This window comes from Excalfactoria chinensis, chromosome 3 (assembly GCF_039878825.1).
Source record: "Excalfactoria chinensis isolate bCotChi1 chromosome 3, bCotChi1.hap2, whole genome shotgun sequence".
NCBI lineage: Eukaryota > Metazoa > Chordata > Aves > Galliformes > Phasianidae > Excalfactoria > Excalfactoria chinensis.
Window position 1 is genome coordinate 22,042,594 of NC_092827.1, and position 16,721 is coordinate 22,059,314.

At 34.9% G+C, this 16,721-nt stretch overlaps 1 protein-coding gene across 1 annotated transcript in view; it reads left to right on the plus strand.

Annotated features, from left to right (window-relative positions):
• The window catches only part of HCRTR2 (hypocretin receptor 2), a 32,037-nt gene extending 15,605 nt beyond the window's left edge, over positions 1-16,432 (plus strand). Inside the window, exons 4-8 of the mRNA XM_072332913.1 lie at positions 5,741-5,856; positions 11,027-11,247; positions 12,675-12,796; positions 13,864-14,064; positions 14,977-16,432. Of these exons, the coding sequence (XP_072189014.1) occupies positions 5,741-5,856; positions 11,027-11,247; positions 12,675-12,796; positions 13,864-14,064; positions 14,977-15,170 (854 nt within the window). The 3' untranslated portion in view covers positions 15,171-16,432. The remainder of the gene's footprint in view (positions 1-5,740; positions 5,857-11,026; positions 11,248-12,674; positions 12,797-13,863; positions 14,065-14,976) is intronic.
• Positions 16,433-16,721: the final 289 nt, after the last annotated feature.

Sequence of the window (16,721 nt, forward strand, 5' to 3'; positions counted from 1 at the left end):
ATTGATCATAAAGACTGAATTTTTCCTTCTGTTATGTAATAAAAATATCAGAGCATATTAAAATGCAGTCAAGTTTCATAAACATATGACAATGTTCACAATTATATAACCTTTCCTAGAACTACTGTTTTTGAAATACTCTGAATTTTTATTTTCTTTTATACTGCTAAGACTAAAAGTATGTTTGAAACCAAGTTTAATTGAATGAGGCTGCCCAATGTCTTGGCCATGTTGATGTTTGCCAAAGGGTAAAAATATTCCCATTTTTAAATGCTTATGTTTATATAATACTCAGTGATTGATGGAAGTTGCAGGTTTAGGTAATTCAGTCTTCATAAACAATTACACAGAAACAGATCTCATATTTACCTGATATATTGATTTTGCTAATTGATGGTATTTAATTAGGTCTTCATAGATACCTCCTGTGATTTCAGTTCAGTTTGCATGTAATAACAGAACTTAACAGAGACGTCATGGATATGGGGTAGCAAGTTAGCCTACAGTTTGAGATTTGTCATGGATGAGATATTTTAAATAATATTAATATTATAATCATTTACAAATTATTCTATCCAGGAAGTGTTACTCTGCCTTTTGAGATTAACTTTGAATCTAACTAGTTCTGTATTTGAATTCAGATGCAGGAAGTCGTAAGCATTGCCTGGGAGTATTTACTTACATTTTGTCTCAGTCCACATAGCAAGTTGTGTAAGACACTCATTTGAATGGTTAAGATTCAAGTCTTATTGTCCTTGGCATAACTCCAATGCTAATAGAGCATATGCATTACATGCTATCACTTTGACACTGGATATAGTGACCACCAGTAATACCATTATTCACACACAGGAAAATAAAGCCAAGTTTGCCAAAAAACATGTGATTGTTTAATAGCTTCAAGGCATTCTCTAAAACAATTGTATTCTCCATCAGAGCTGTGTCTGTTGAAGATTCCAGTCCTGTGAACAATTAAGAAAAAATACAACTTGACCACTTCTACTTAATTACTGTGATAAATAATTTCAAGCAACTTAAACTGCTGAGGGCTCTTCCATTCTATGTGCTATTCTGAAAGTTCCTCCCCTGCTAATGGCCTCTGTATGGCCATTGTGGAATTCATGAGAAGACAATGGCTTTCACATTCCCTGTTCTTTATCTCTTCCATCCTCATTAGTCCTCTGGGACAAGGCAATGAGGCAGAGATGGCCATTAGCTAGTTGGATATCATTCCAGACAAAATTGTGCAGAAGCTATGTAAGTTAAAGTAAGACCTAATTCAGATGGGAGTGGCATATTTGTACTTCTAGTGTTCTTTATTCACATACAAATTTTGAATCCAAATCTGCAATATTTTTGGTGACTATTTTCTTTCACAGTATTCACTCTGAATACAATTTGTTTCCAATGGTTTTGGAGTTATTTATCCATGCCTTCTTCACTTGAAGGTTAGGTAGGAAGCAAAGAATCTTTTAATCAACCTAGGAACTGAAAATGATGGAGAGCACTGTAGTTAATTAATTAGGGTGTCAGGAGAGTATCTCATCAGGGAACACAATCTCAAAATTTCCAGATCTCCATTTGCCATTGATTTCCAACAGGAAAATTTATCTTTCAGACTTGAATCCACAGTAATGTGAAAATATTTCAAAGGTTGTCTCATTCAGTACTGGACGAAAATAGTTGTAGCCCACAGATACATCTGAAGTACCCATTATATAAAAGAAGCTCCCAGGCTCTACTCCAGTGGAGTGTATATATCCAAAATGAAATCTGTTTCTCTTCAGGTGATGCTGTTAGCCTTTACTCAGACATCAGGAGAGATGAAAAGAGGAACAGTAAAGGCAAGCACTTGCCTGCAGAATTGAGTTATTTTTGTGTGTGGATTCAGGACTGAAGAGTCAACACTCCAAAAGATATATATTTTTAATTAATTTTGAACATAAAATGAAAATTTCACATTAAAAATCCATTAAAGTTTTCTGAAATGGGAAAGCTTTTCATTTTACTTAAAGATAACAGTTCTATTTTTATCCTGATGCTTTTCCAATAAATTATTTTTCCAGAGATAAAACACCACTATTGCTAGTTAGTCTGCTTGTGCATTTCTTATGCCTATAAAAAATAATCCTCTAATCACTTTGCAATAACAGCATACCTTAGTAAGCAGAGAAGAGGACCTTTCTGTTTATTAAGTTACAAGTAGGTTCTTGAATCATGGAATGTCTAAGTAAATGTAGAGTTAACTATTTATTTGCCATGAGGGAAAAATATAATACATCCCTTTCTGATCATGAAGAATGGAGTATCATTAGCCACAAATAATTCTGATTTAATTTAAATTGTCTAAATACAGTTACTTGGGCCACTGCATGGAAGAAGTAATTTTTCTACTGAGAATCTGGGTTTGAAATCATAAAGGCCCCCAAATAGGAAAACAAAATGTGCATAACAGGACATCAATTTGAAAAGATAGGTGATCATTGCAGCCAGAAGAATGATTAAAGAGCTAATATTTTCCATGAGAACACTTGCATTTTTCCTTGGGTTTTATTTTGCCTTTGTTTGACTATGGAGTATCTAAGATGAAAGAGATCTAATCAGGAGGAGGTTGAAGGAGAAGGAAATTTGTGTTCCTAAGAAGTCATACTTGCAAAGAGAGAGTAGATATGCTTCAAACTGCAGACACTCAAGACCAAATTCTAAAGGAGACTGAAATCATGTGAAGAAGAAAGTGCTTATATTTGAGTGTTATTTGCTTCATTTAGAACTGAAAATAACTTATGTTGTCTAAAATTTAGATACATCTAATGAAAACTTTTCAGAGTATCATGAGCACCTTATATCCCAAGGATGTTAAACTGTGAATCATCAAGACTGAAATTTTAACGGGAGGTGCTTAGTGACACTTTCCAAAGTATTTCAGAAGCCTATACTAATTCTGGGAACTCAGGCCCATTGAAACATGAGGTGCTATGGTGGACTACCAGATAGGATGATGTCTGGAACAGTCCAGGAAAATGTCAATGATGCCAAAGCAGGAGACAGCACTGTACCCAGACTTATGTTCAGCTACTGAAATCTGCACAAGTCTGGTGTCTGTCTGAAGGTCTGATCCACACTGTGACACTTGGGCTCCTAAATGGAGAACAAATAGTAGCCATTCTGACTAACAACAAAATTTCAAACATATGGTTGGACGGATGTCAGTGATTGCAAATGGTGTAATAGTTCAGTCTAAAACAAGACTCAATTTCTTTTTAATTGCTTCTGGAATTCCTGAATATAAAATTCATTGCCAATTCTAGGCTGAGGGTTTTTCATTTTGAGTACTGTCAAATAACAATATTTTATTTGGGAATGCAGAAGGATCCAACTCACTTAAGGAGCCAGCATTGGCCACAGTTCTATAATAGTCTGTAATTACTATGTGCTGAATTTGATGATAAAGTGCCAAAATAAAATAAACATATATTAAAATGAGTTCATAATGTGTTCAAGCCAGCTAAACACATTCTCCTAGAGCTGTTCGTGAAAAGGGTGTTAGCCAAAGTGCACTAGCCAACCTCTTTGCATATGATAAAAAGGATACAGAGATAATCCTTTCCAAATACTATGTGGTTAAATGGAGACAAAAGGAAGACTTTGTGTTCCATTTCCTCCTAGATATAGTACAAAAACATATTGTCTTAATTCTGGAAAATAATGTAGCTGGAAATTGCATTGTTACACGAAGGTTTGTACACCCTGTATTGTTACCTAGAGTGTAGAAAAGAACAAACAGACCCTGAATGTTGATCAATGCTGTAAGTTATTTAAGAGCACTGTGCAGCAATTGAACAGGCACAACTATATTGCATAGTGTTAGAAGCTACTTGAGTTAAATAAGACCTGGACCAGTGTGTGAGTGATACTAAAAACACAAATTAACTAGGTTGTTATGTCCAAAATAAGTGCAAGGAGTGAGAATGTTTGAACTATATTAAGTGGTTTAAAAATGCAGAAGTTAAAGCAATATGTAAAGAATATTTTAATGCAGCAGGAAGTCAGATTATTGCAAATACTAAAATCATGCTTGGCTTTGTGATGGATTGATAGCGCAAGAATGATATAACTGCTTAGAAATGTTATTTTAGTATTTAACTAGTTGTAAGTACTCCAACACAGGAACATAGTTTGAAAGCAACTGTGTTGTGTAATGTAATTTTCTCTGCTATGTGTGGGTACTTTCTAACATTTTTACTTGTTGAGCTTCATTATAAAAGAATACTTATCAAGCTGTTTTTCATCTGCATATTGTAAGTCCAAAAATGAATAGATATCTTCCTGAGACTATAGAATCTGGGAACGTTCCATGGATGCTCTAAAAAGTTGGTAATTTTGCTATTTTTCCCTATTCTGTGGGAAGCTGACATGGGTAGCAGTTTAATTGTGCACTTATGACTGATGGGAATATTTTGTTTGTTAGCCATAATAAAAATTTTTGAGTCTGGGTAGTTTTCAGTTTATATGTATACGTACATTCATATATAAAATTCTGGCAAAACCAGGAAGATGTAGTTTCAAACTTACACCTACTTAACAAAAGTCTGTGACTGCAACACAGATCTGAGAAAGAAACTTTACAATAAAGTCTGAAGTTTGTTTAGTAACCCTTGCAACAGAGAGAAGAAAACTTTAGCATATCTGTCATTTATCAGGTGGAGTAATCATGCTATATGGGATTGCCAGTCCCACCTCAATTCCAGCCCCTGTGACTGTTTTCTTTTTCTCCCATTCTCTCTTTTCAGCAAAACAGTAGCCAGTGATGTGAGAATCATTAATTTCTTTTTAAAGTGATGGTTACTCTGGCTAAGAATTATCTTGTCCTGTCCCACAGTCCATTAAGTCAGTTGTGGATGGCAAAAAACAGTTTTCTACTTTAGAGTAAGATAATCAGTGGTTCCAATCAGGCAGCTGATGTATTGCCAGGTCCCACAGACTGATTGATGCTCTCATTCAAGGAGTCTGCAACTCACTTGCTTGATAAATGAACAGTACCCCAAACACGCCCTTCCGCCTCCTTGCTGCTGTGATTGTCAAACAGCTTTAAAGATTTTCATTGGCTTGAGAAGCTAAACAGAGTCATGCTTCTTAGGGAAAAGCTCTACAAAGAGCTTTGCTGTGGGTGGAGGAGGGACAGTTTTCCTTTGATGTTAAGCAGCTGGCACTTTCCAGGTGGTTAAACTTCAAAGGCAAGTCTTAGGATTTTCCTCCAACCTGGTTCATCAGTTCTTTGTAGATAGCTAGGCTCATTTAATGTTTCACTTTACTTGGAATGGTAAATTGGAAGCCATAAACTCCAGATGTCCTTTTAAATATTCACTGTCCTTCTACCTGAATGGGGCCTGGATGCCTGCAAAGCACTGAAGGGGCGGGTGGCACCTCCTTCTGAATAGCAGGAATGTGCTTTCAGCTCTGACCTTCTGTGATCCCAGTAAGCCACGTGCCTTCAGTTTCCTCTTGATCTCTCCGCTTGTGGAGCCTGGATGTCAGTATTTCCCTGTCTGATTGGTCTGTGGTGAGGCTGCATTTTCTGAAGTACAAAAACAATTTAACAATTTTGAGATCATCAGAAAATATACAAACTCAAGTTACGGCTAAGCATTAATCAAATAATCAATTATCAATAATGGCACAAATTGTTTTTGACTTGTACTTATATTTAAATACACTTTTTTTTTTTTTTTCATCTTTCCAGCTGAGGTTTACCCCAAAATGTATCACACATGCTTTTTCCTGGTGACGTACATGGCACCACTTTGTCTTATGGTGTTGGCCTATTTGCAAATATTTCGAAAGCTGTGGTGTCGCCAGGTAAGTTACTTATGTTAGTATACTTTGCTTTCTTTTATGGCTGTGGCTGATTCCCATGTGAACCCTTTTTCTATGTATGCTCCATGTTGTCACATAGGATCTGCTTTGCATGGATTTTTACATTGTCACCAGGTCCATCAACACTGCTATCTTACAGTCACCTTGGATAGAAAATGAGAATTCAAAAATGAAGGTAGTCAGGCTAACTGTAAAACTCTTCTTGTTTGTGTCTGTGAAAGGAGAGGAAAAGTCAACAGAAAGACTGATTTTAGAGAGTAGAAAGATCTCTTCCATTATATCTGAAATGCTGAAAAATTATTGGTGATCGTATATGGTGGTTGTGTGCTGATAAATTCTTCTGTGATAGCCAAAAGTTAGAATAGTCAGATGCTCATTTTGTTATTAGTTTGTACAGTTGCTTTTGTATTTTTCATTCTGTAAAGTCTCAGTTTTAATCAGGTCCAGTCTGAACAGAAGTCGGAAAAGAAAGTTCATCTATCAGAAATGTGAGATTGAACTTGTCTGATGTGAGTCATGTTAACCTGGCTAGGATCAGTAATGATAGATGTGAATTACTGAGAAACAGTTGGCATAATTTATGTCACGAACATCTAGTTTTTCAGTTTTCATTTAAAAGATATGGAAAAGTAAATAAAAATATAAAATAAAACAATATCAAACAAGCAAGCGAACAACATGCAAACCAAAGCGGTACAAATCATGATTTTTTTTCAGAAATGTTTTCCCCCTCTGACATTTTGAATTATGTAATACATTATATATATTATATTTTTTTGGATGTGAACAGTGCCATAATCTATCATGCATGATCATCTATGATTCCCTCTGCAGTCTTCTGCTTTGTCCAGGATTTATCTGTAGCTGTAGCCTCCCACCATCCCCTGCCCTATCATTCTATGAAAGACAATCAGTTCATCCTATTGCAGAGATAATGAAAGATATTCCCTCTCAAATGGCTTTGACAGTGGCTATCAGGACATAGACATAAACCCTTTCTCTTTCACCATTATGTTTTATACTGTCTGAAGTTGAGGCTGTCTTGGCCAGTGTGTATTATGTATCACAACAAGAGCATTTACTCGTTGGCTCAGTCATTGTGGAAATCTCAAGTGGATTTCAGATTTCTGAAGATATATATGTATAAAAATTAAAAACAAACCACATAATGACAAAAAATTTCTCTTTCTAATAACTAAAATATGAAACCCAAGCTGTCCATAAGGCAGCTTGATATCTCATCAGAATAGGAATTAGTCTCATTTTTAATACTGTTCGGTTAAACTAGTGTAAAATCTAGCTGTTTATCTTTGAATTATTATTTTTACTTTTGATTTCTTACATTTGGAGTTATAAATAATAAGTTTAAATGGTAAAATAGTTTCAAGATAAGAATCTTCAATAGGAAAAAGGTTTTTCTGGGTTACCACCCAGTATTAACCTTCTCTTCTGTTGTTTTCTTTACAATCTTCCTATAATCTGAAACCGTTAGTTTAGTTAATGTAGGCTACAGTTCTTAACTTGAACATAGTTTGAAAATGCTAGTTAAAGTTCAAAGCAGACAATGAGTTGCTGGAAATAAGCAATTTTGGCATTTTTTATTGTGGTTTTTTTGTTTGTTTTTCAGTTATTCTAGTTGTTCTGTTTTTTCTTCACAGTATTTTTTCTCCCTATACACTCTATGCACTAAAAAGTGGATAGGGTTTGTTGTGGTTTTTTTGGTGGCAAAAAGACAAATACTGCTATACACTTAGGGCTGTCTCTGATGTGAAACTGCAGAAACCTTGTTTCCTAGCTTGGATGACAGCAGTATGTACAACAGTCTGCAGTAAGTACAATTAAAACCAGTTCACATCTATTAACAGCTGCAAGTTGGCTGCAGACATCAGGCATTTTACTAAGTGCAACAGGTGTGCCACAATCAGTCATGTAGAGCAAATTAATGCAGTACTGTATTATTTGATAATATCTTCAGTTAAGTAAAGATGCTGTTTATGAGAACTTCAGTTAAATATGGTGTTCTTGTTGCAAGGTGCAATGCCTTCCAGGCGTGTGTGATAGAAAAAACACCACAAACAGTAATTTTTTATTCTATGCCTTACAGATTTTCTAAAGATTCATTGTTGGGTTGTTTTTTTTTTTTTTCTGTTTTTTTTTTTTTGTTGTTTGTTTGTTTTTTTGTTTGTTTTGTTTTTGTTTTTGAAATGGAGCGTTTTGTGCATACGGACATTCAGATGACTAAAGATAAGAGAAATTTACAAAGTATCTTTATTGTACTTCGTACAAGAACCCTTAAAAACTACTGACTGTGTCTTTCAGGCAGATCTTCACATATAAACTTTGCAATCTTTGATTTAATGATTCATCTGTGCAAAGGGAAGAACAATCATGCCACAAACACCAGGATTTTGAGTAATTTATTTTATTTATTAGAAAGGAAGTAGTGACTTAGTGACAGTGTTCTCTTGTGGATTTTAAGTGGATAAAAAGTGACATCTAAACAAATAAATAGAACTGAGTGGACTTATGGTAAAAGTGTTGATACATAATTTATATTATCAAGTCCTGTATACTTGGTTTTACTGATGTCCAAATGCACTGACACTAAAGTCTTTTTATATTAACAACCAGGAACCCTGCCCATTTTTATTTTGGCAGCAGCAATACCCCTTCCCACTCTTCACAAGCTGTTCTTACAATTGGGGAGACTGAGTTTACTCATAAATCCCTTGGTAATAATTTGAGGAGATAGAGGAAAGGTGCATATGAGAATAAGAACACAACTTTTTGGACTTGTGTGCTTCACAAATCACTGTATAAGTGATCCAATAACCAAAGCAAATACATGCATTTTATCGATGTGTTTATACTTGTACATATGTAACATATGTGCTTACCTAAATACAGATTTGTAAATCTCTCAGTATATGCACACCCCTCTGAAGTGTTCTGGCCCTTAGATGGTCCTGGTACAACTATGCATCTATGGATAGATGGCCTTTTTTTCAGATAAAATTCTTACTTTATCACTGGTTATTGGACTATCAGTAGCAAAGCCCACTTCTTTGTTACGTAAAGACAGACATTAAAAGGGTAGAAAGGTAGAAAAGATAGAAAGGTTCTCATCATAAACTTCTGAATATTTGTCATGTTGATGTACAGTGTTATTGTACATTGTACACAGTCCCTACTACAAGTGATAGTCATCTCTTGCTATGGAAGACTGCTTATGGAGCCGAGAAGCAACTTCTACATGAACAGATCATACATACCTGAACAAGCCATGTACGCAGTCATGTCTAACGCTAGCCAGTCACAATTCTGAGCCAAGCTACTATTTATCTTCTTTGAAATTGCATCTATTAAGAAAGATGGTCACAGAACCATTCCTGTGAATTTTCAGCATCATCAGGAGGGAGCAGTCAGTAGAGATTTAGCTGATTTTTTGCTGCTTACATCTCCATTATCTGATGAGTTCTTGCTACAAAAAATGGTAATTCAATATATGAGAAACAGAAGGAAAATCTTCCACTTCAAAGTTAAAAGAACAGAAACACAGAACACCCCCTATAAACCAGATTCAGAATCTTAGTGTGTCATCTTTAGTGCATGGCAAGTACACATTGCAGAACTACACCCACAGCTAAATAGATTAAATTCTTCATATAGAACAAGGTATGTCCAGGTATGAACCTGGCATTTTTTATTTAACTGGATTAGTAGGAATATTCATTAAATTGAATGAGTAGAAGAAAGTGAATTAAAAAAAAGTGTCTACTTTTTCTGTTTTCTCTTCTCTCCTTTCCCTTTCCTTTTCTCTTTCCCTTTCATTCCTTCCTTTCTTTTTGGTTTGTGCTCATACAGACTTCTGTTTAAAGAAAAAAACTACCAACAACAAAACAAACTGGTTATTATGTAACTCTATCTGGTTTGCCATGTTGTTTTTCTGTTTGTTTTAAGACAACACTGCCAGATAATCAAATTATTGTAAACCAGCTTTGATGGTGCACATAAATGCTCAGTAAAGAGCTCCTCTATGCAAGGATGCTATTCATGGAAAAATACATACTAGCTATTCTAGAACAATTCAGCATGTGCATCTTTTTAGTTTAGAGTGTTTCCATTTTAAATTTTTTTGTTTTTGTGGTTTTTTTCCCTGAAAAAATGTATCCAAAATTTCATTTCCTTCTGGTTAGTTTCTGCGGATAAGACCTAATTTTAAAATTCTACAATAGAGGATGTAAATTCTTCAGATAATTTTTAACAAGAATCATTTTACACTCGTGGGACTCTTCATCCTGTAGACAATTGCATTACTCATTATATAATTATACTTCTACCCAAAAGGTTTTCACAACGTGTAATATTGAAAACATTATAAATGACATTGATTTCTCTGAGAAAATCCTTGCCATCCATGGTCTTGCACATGTGGCTGAACACAGGAAATAATTTTGAAGAACTGAAACAAAATTGCTTTATTTCACTTGGCTTATATAAGAACGCAAAAAGCAAACACTGCAATGTCTTTTTTGTAGCTTGGTGCTACATCAACCCATTGAGAGTTGTCTATGATCTACTTAACTCTTCCTACATCTTGATGCTGTCTGTGATCCTCCTTTCATCATTGCATATCCATTCAGTTCTGAAGACAAGATCCACATTTTAGCTGTAATATCTTTAAATGCTTCATTATCATCTAGATTGTGTATTTGAAAATTTTATTGCTAACGTAGGTTTTATATTCTTGTTTTCTATCACTGAAAAACTGTCATAGCCTAAATTAGCAATATATTAATAGAATAAAATACTGTCATGTAAGAAAACAGTTAACATACATCTTTGTAGCAAAGTAAGTGTAGTAGTAGGGCTGTTAAGTATGATAGTCTGAAGATATCAAGGCAAATCAAGTGGTAACTAAGAGTAATTTTAATGCATAAGTTAGTATATTTGGACAAATGGCACTCCTTCAAATGTGTCTGAAATCTGATTTGTTTCTCCCAGCGGCGTAAATTAATATGATAAAATAGAATACTTCTCCATCCAAGTTGTCTTGACGTGTCAATATGTCTATTTTTCTTGTTACAGCTACTTACAGTCCTCATTTTTTAAGTGCCAATGACAAGGATGCCCCTTATTCTGTCCTTTTTAGATCCCTGGAACTTCTTCTGTTGTTCAGAAAAAATGGAAGTCTCTGCAGTCATCAGCACAGCAACGAGGGCTGGGACAGTCAACAAAGTCAAAGATCAGTGCTGTGGCAGCTGAAATAAAACAGATTCGTGCAAGAAGGAAAACAGCACGTATGCTAATGGTTGTCCTCCTGGTTTTTGCACTTTGCTATCTGCCAATTAGCATCCTTAATATCTTGAAAAGGTAATGTTTATCTCAAAATGTAAAAACTTAGTAAGGTTTTCTGTCTAAAACCAGTCATCTGTTATGAGAATCTTAATATTCTGACAGATACTTTTGAAGGACAAAGCCTAATTACTTCATGATAAAGAGACTGAAAATGAGCATACATTTGCAAGAAAAAAATGTACTCTACTAATCTACAGTACTGAAAATCTTGGACAGATTGTACGAGCCTTATTAGTAATCTCTTCCTCATGAAAGTGATCTGTCTTATCTTCTCATTAAAACTTGCCATTTACATGGGATTACAGCTTGTTTGCTGTAAATGAACCCTGGAAGTGCATTTCCCTAAAACAGCAGCTGAAAGCTGCCAGGAGAAAATAGTGTAATGGCTTAACCCCAAGGACTTTTACCCAAGCTTCATAAAGTACTGTTTTGAAACCCAATTTTGAATCTATTTTTAGGATAATCCCTCAGTTTTTCCATTAAGCTCTTGTTTTTTGGGTTTTGGTTGTTTGTTTTTTTACTTTTTTACCTTTTTCTCTCCTGCTCATTTGAGACGTAATTGTTTGCACTCTGTTGTTGTGCAGAACTTGACAAGTTTTGGTACAGTTACATCTCTTGAGACCACTGGCATACTGACAAATAATGACATATAGCAGATGGTTAGATCTTGAAACCATTAACTGTCTTCAAGAGGCAAAGGATCCTTAAAAAAAAACAACACATTGTTTTGTTGGTACTTTAGAAATATTTGATTTTTAAAGTTGGATATGAAGGCTAGAATACATCCCACTGAATTCTGACATTTTTCTGAGGTCTGATTTAAACACTTTCCATTCTCAGATCACTTAGTAGGCAATATAGAAACAAATATTTCCAGAACTCAGGCCCCATCTGATCTAAACCACAGAGGAACTACAGAGGCTGCTTCCACCACACTAGCAGAGTAGGCCTGCGGGTGGATGTGTATTTAAATAGAAAAAATTAGGTGTAAGGAATCAGGGCAGATTTCTCTGGAAGACAGAAGCTTCTACTGTGGCCACCATAGCTCAGTTCTTGGCCATTTCAATGTCTTTCTAATTCCACAGAGATCCTGTTGGATAATGGTCACAGAGCTGGAAGCCCCAGTAATATGAATTGGTCAAAAAACAACATTTCCTATTTTATCTAGCACCCGCTAATGTTGCTGCATAGCATAAAAGTCATTCATCTGCACTTTTCCAAAGTGTTTATGCTCTCTATATTGTGCTAAACCACTAAGAATAGATGCTGATGCATAGGGAGAAGACTTTATTCTCTCAAGCAAACACCAGCATTGAATTTGTTTTTCTGTGATACCTCAAATAAGTCATCAAAAGGAAAATTAGGCTAAAATTTGGCAATTACTCCTTTTTATATGATCACAAATTTTGCCATCTTTCAGGTTTGCTTTTCTTTTTCTTTAGGGTTTTTGGGATGTTTAATCATGCTGATGACAGAGAAACTGTATATGCCTGGTTCACATTCTCACACTGGCTTGTATATGCAAACAGTGCGGCCAATCCTATTATTTATAACTTCCTCAGTGGTAAGTTGCAGTTATCTAGAATTCAAATATAACGTACAGTTTAAATGTAATAAGCTGTAGAAAATAAGAATAATGACTGTATAACATCAGCTGAGCTCCTCCAGTGAGAGCTAGATCCTCTTCTTGGAAGAATTTTCCTGATGAATCCCTTTGTCTTCAAACTATCTACTTATTACTAACCAAAAGAGTGCCAGGGCCCAAGTCCATGTGCTTGAATTCAACTGTCCATGCCATTAATTTGCTGGAGTACTCACTGGTATGACTTCAGTCTGAAACAATTACCATTCCTCTAAATCACTGGATAATGTCTGAGTTAGCACACTCCAAGGGCTATCCCCAGTTGGTATTTTGTATGCAGATATCAGGTTTTGGAGGTTGCAAGTGTTTAGTTATATGTTTGTCTTTGTTTGTTTGTCTTATTTGGCTACGAGCTGCAGAATCATGACCAAAACTGGTGGAATTACAGATAAATGCAGGGAGAAAAAAGTTTGTTAACCCTCATTGCACATTTTGTGTATTTGTTTGTTTTTTTGGTTTTTGTTTTTTTTTTTTTTGTTTTGTGTGTGTGTGTATGTGATGTCTAGTGTGAGGATGATCTGAACAATTTATCCCAAGCTCTGAAAGCAGACTAATGCTCTGTTGGACAACATTTAAAAAACTTATTGAAATTGAAATGCAGAATAACCTCTCTCATTTCATATGTAAAGATGCAGTCATTTAAGCTTACTATTGCTCAATTAGTTATTTGGGTGTTTTTTTAATATGTTGTTAATAAACAAATTATCCACACCTTAGCTTCATAGTTTGTTCTACTTTGTCCATCCTGTCTTGAAAAGAATTATTTAGACTTCATACCATACCTCAAATATCTTCTTATGAAGGTTGTATTTTGTCTTTCTCCAAGACATTTAAAATGTCATTTGCTGATTCACTAGAGCTAGAAAACCATGTTAATGTTCTGGATTAATTTTTCATTAGATAACTCCTTTTTTTCTAAGCTACAAAGTTGATTGAAACATGATTTACAGTAGAATTTTTTGTCATTACTCTTTTCTTCTGTTTGACAGGGAAGTTTAGAGAAGAATTTAAAGCAGCGTTTTCTTGTTGCATCTTTGGTATTCACAGTCATCATGATGAACGGCTTACAAGAGGTCGTGCCAGTACAGAGAGTCGGAAATCTTTGACCACCCAGATCAGCAATTTCGACAATGCTTCAAAGCATTCAGAACATGTTGTGCTGACCAACATAAACACACTTACTACAAATGGTAATGCACTTACTTATTACCCACTGATAGTATCCTTGTCCCCACGTCTTTTGATGCTGTGCTAGTAAAATCTAGTTGTGCACAGAACAGTCTTTGGGTATAATGAGAAGTGTTCACAATTAAGAACTGAGAGTAAGAAAAGTTAAGTTACAAAATATATTTTACATAGTAGGCTAAAACTTTGATGATATATTTAGGAATCAAAATTTCATTTAATCTCCTTCAAAATCTGAGCTGCAGTTAGAGAAGGCATAGAGTAAAAATATTTCATTTAAATATTTTCTTTGGATCACTGCATCCTTTAATTTCCAAAGTAAATACAGGACATGTCTAAATTGTCACTAGTGCTTTGCTAGCTGTACTGACACCCTATAAACACAGTCCACAGTGCCTAAAAAGCTTTTCAGAGGTCTCTGAAGTAGGCAGCTGATGGTCGGTAATTAACTACTGTCTACTCTCCACATTGTGACCAGGTTAGCCAGATTTGCCCTTCTCCTTTATTGTTGCCATTTCTATATGTATGGCTCAAGAAAGATCACAGCAGTGAAACGCATATACACTATAGGTGATGTTTTAGTCTATTATTTATCATCATTCTCTTGTAGTGGAACCTGTAGTGCTCTGCTATTCAGTGTCACATGGATAAGGAACAACAGGACAATTTACAAAATAATGCACATTGAATATATTGAACATATTTAAAGTGTTTAAAAGTTTAATACATCAAAAATCCCCTAAAGCTTCAGGCAAAATAAGTCTTTTAAAATTTACAGTGTAATTTGGAACATCTAGATATTATTTTGTTAGTAAATCAACACATCTATACCATTCAGAGAAAATGCCAGTTGCAGGGTGAGCCAGCCAACTACCTGTTACAAGCAGTAAATTCATCTTAAAATTCTTATCTTACAGGTATTACAGCTGCATTCAGCCCTTTGAAGTCAATGGAACTGCATCTCCACATACCAGGGGTGAATATGTCTTCAAATTTAGATGAAGCAGTGAGAATTTCCGCAGGATGTACTGGCAATGCAGAGAATGCAGAATGGGATAAATTTGTCCCTAGTGTAACTAAACTTACCTCAATGGAATTACAACAAGGATGACTTTGGCTCAGTACAGCTGAGAATGGCATTTGTTTTTAGCTGTGTTACAGACTAGAACAACTGGACAAAAGGATTCCTGCAAAATGACTGCCTCTTCTACTTCTTCTCAGTCTTATGGAAACCTACTTACCTCAGTATGAGCTAAACAACATGTCTTTACAAGTCTTTTTAAAAAGTGGATTGTATCATACTTTGTAAATACTGTAGATATTTATTTTTATATATTTTAGATTCTGTGGAATGTTCTAAAACATTGTACCATATAAAGAACTCTACGTATTTGAAAGAAGTCTCAAACATTTATTTATATCCTGTTTCTATTTATGAATGACTTATTTACAAAGAATACTTACTTATGCACTAGTGGTATTCGGAAATTACTTTGCACTTCTTTTTCTGCTTCTTCACTTGTGGTAAATTCTGTATTAAGGAAGTTTCACTTCAGATTGATTTTGGGAGATTCCAGACTACTTTTCTAAGCACAGACATGCTTCTGAGATGTGAATTCAAAGTGCTGAAAGTCATGCATACTTTAAAAAAATTACATTAAATAGCCAGTCTCTTTTTCTTCAGATGAGTGCCTAAAAAGGTAACTACTAACTACTCAAATAAAACTTGCATGATGTTCAAAGGTGCTATTCCTACTCAGGCCACTAGGAATAACAAGTATCAGCACTTCTGAAGAACTGGACATTTTAACTTTGGTAACTCATTTTAGTCCACAATGTCTGCAAGTGCAGCTCCAGAAGATCTCTGAAGACCCTTAAAATAGAAAACACTGGTTATTTTGCTTGCTCTCACAGTTTCTCTCTCAACTGCCATTTAATACCAATGATACAGACAATAATTTTATGTGCCAAGAAAATGTCGATTTTTGAACAATTGAAATAAAGTATTTCTCTCTGGAAAATTAGAGGAGATATTTAATTGCTCTAGCAGATGAAGTACTCACTCATCTACTTTTCATTTATGGGAGAAACTCTTTGGCCTGGGGCTTCCTACCACACAATGTAGTATTTTTCCTTGGTGAATGAAGATGATACATCAACAGAGATTGAGTGTACTTAGGGTAAAGGCCACTGGCGGTTTTTGACTCCTGTAACCCCTTGGTGTGCTGGAAATTGAGGATATGGCCTTAATTTTTGCTTTTGTAAGAAAAATTTGTTTTTTCTCATCTTTGCTCTCTTTTCTGATTTTCACTCTAAATATTATGACACTACTAAGAACTTATTTTATTCATAATTAAAACTTTTATATTCTTTTGAGTGAATGCAATTTATTCACTGACAAAATTCTTGGTTTTTTTTTTTGTTTTTTTTTTTTTTTTTTTTTTTTTTTTAGAGCCAGAGTGAAAGGCATCTCTTTCAGACACAAGTGATGCAATCAGAACTTATGTAAAGTTCAAAAATGCAAAGATATGTGCAATGCTAACTAATTCTATGCCAGAAATATGGTTACCCAGCTAAATATTTTATTATTTTGATGGCAAAAAACATGTTCATCCAAAATGTGGGTCTGAAAGAAATAGTTTTTGAGGCAAATATTTTTTAT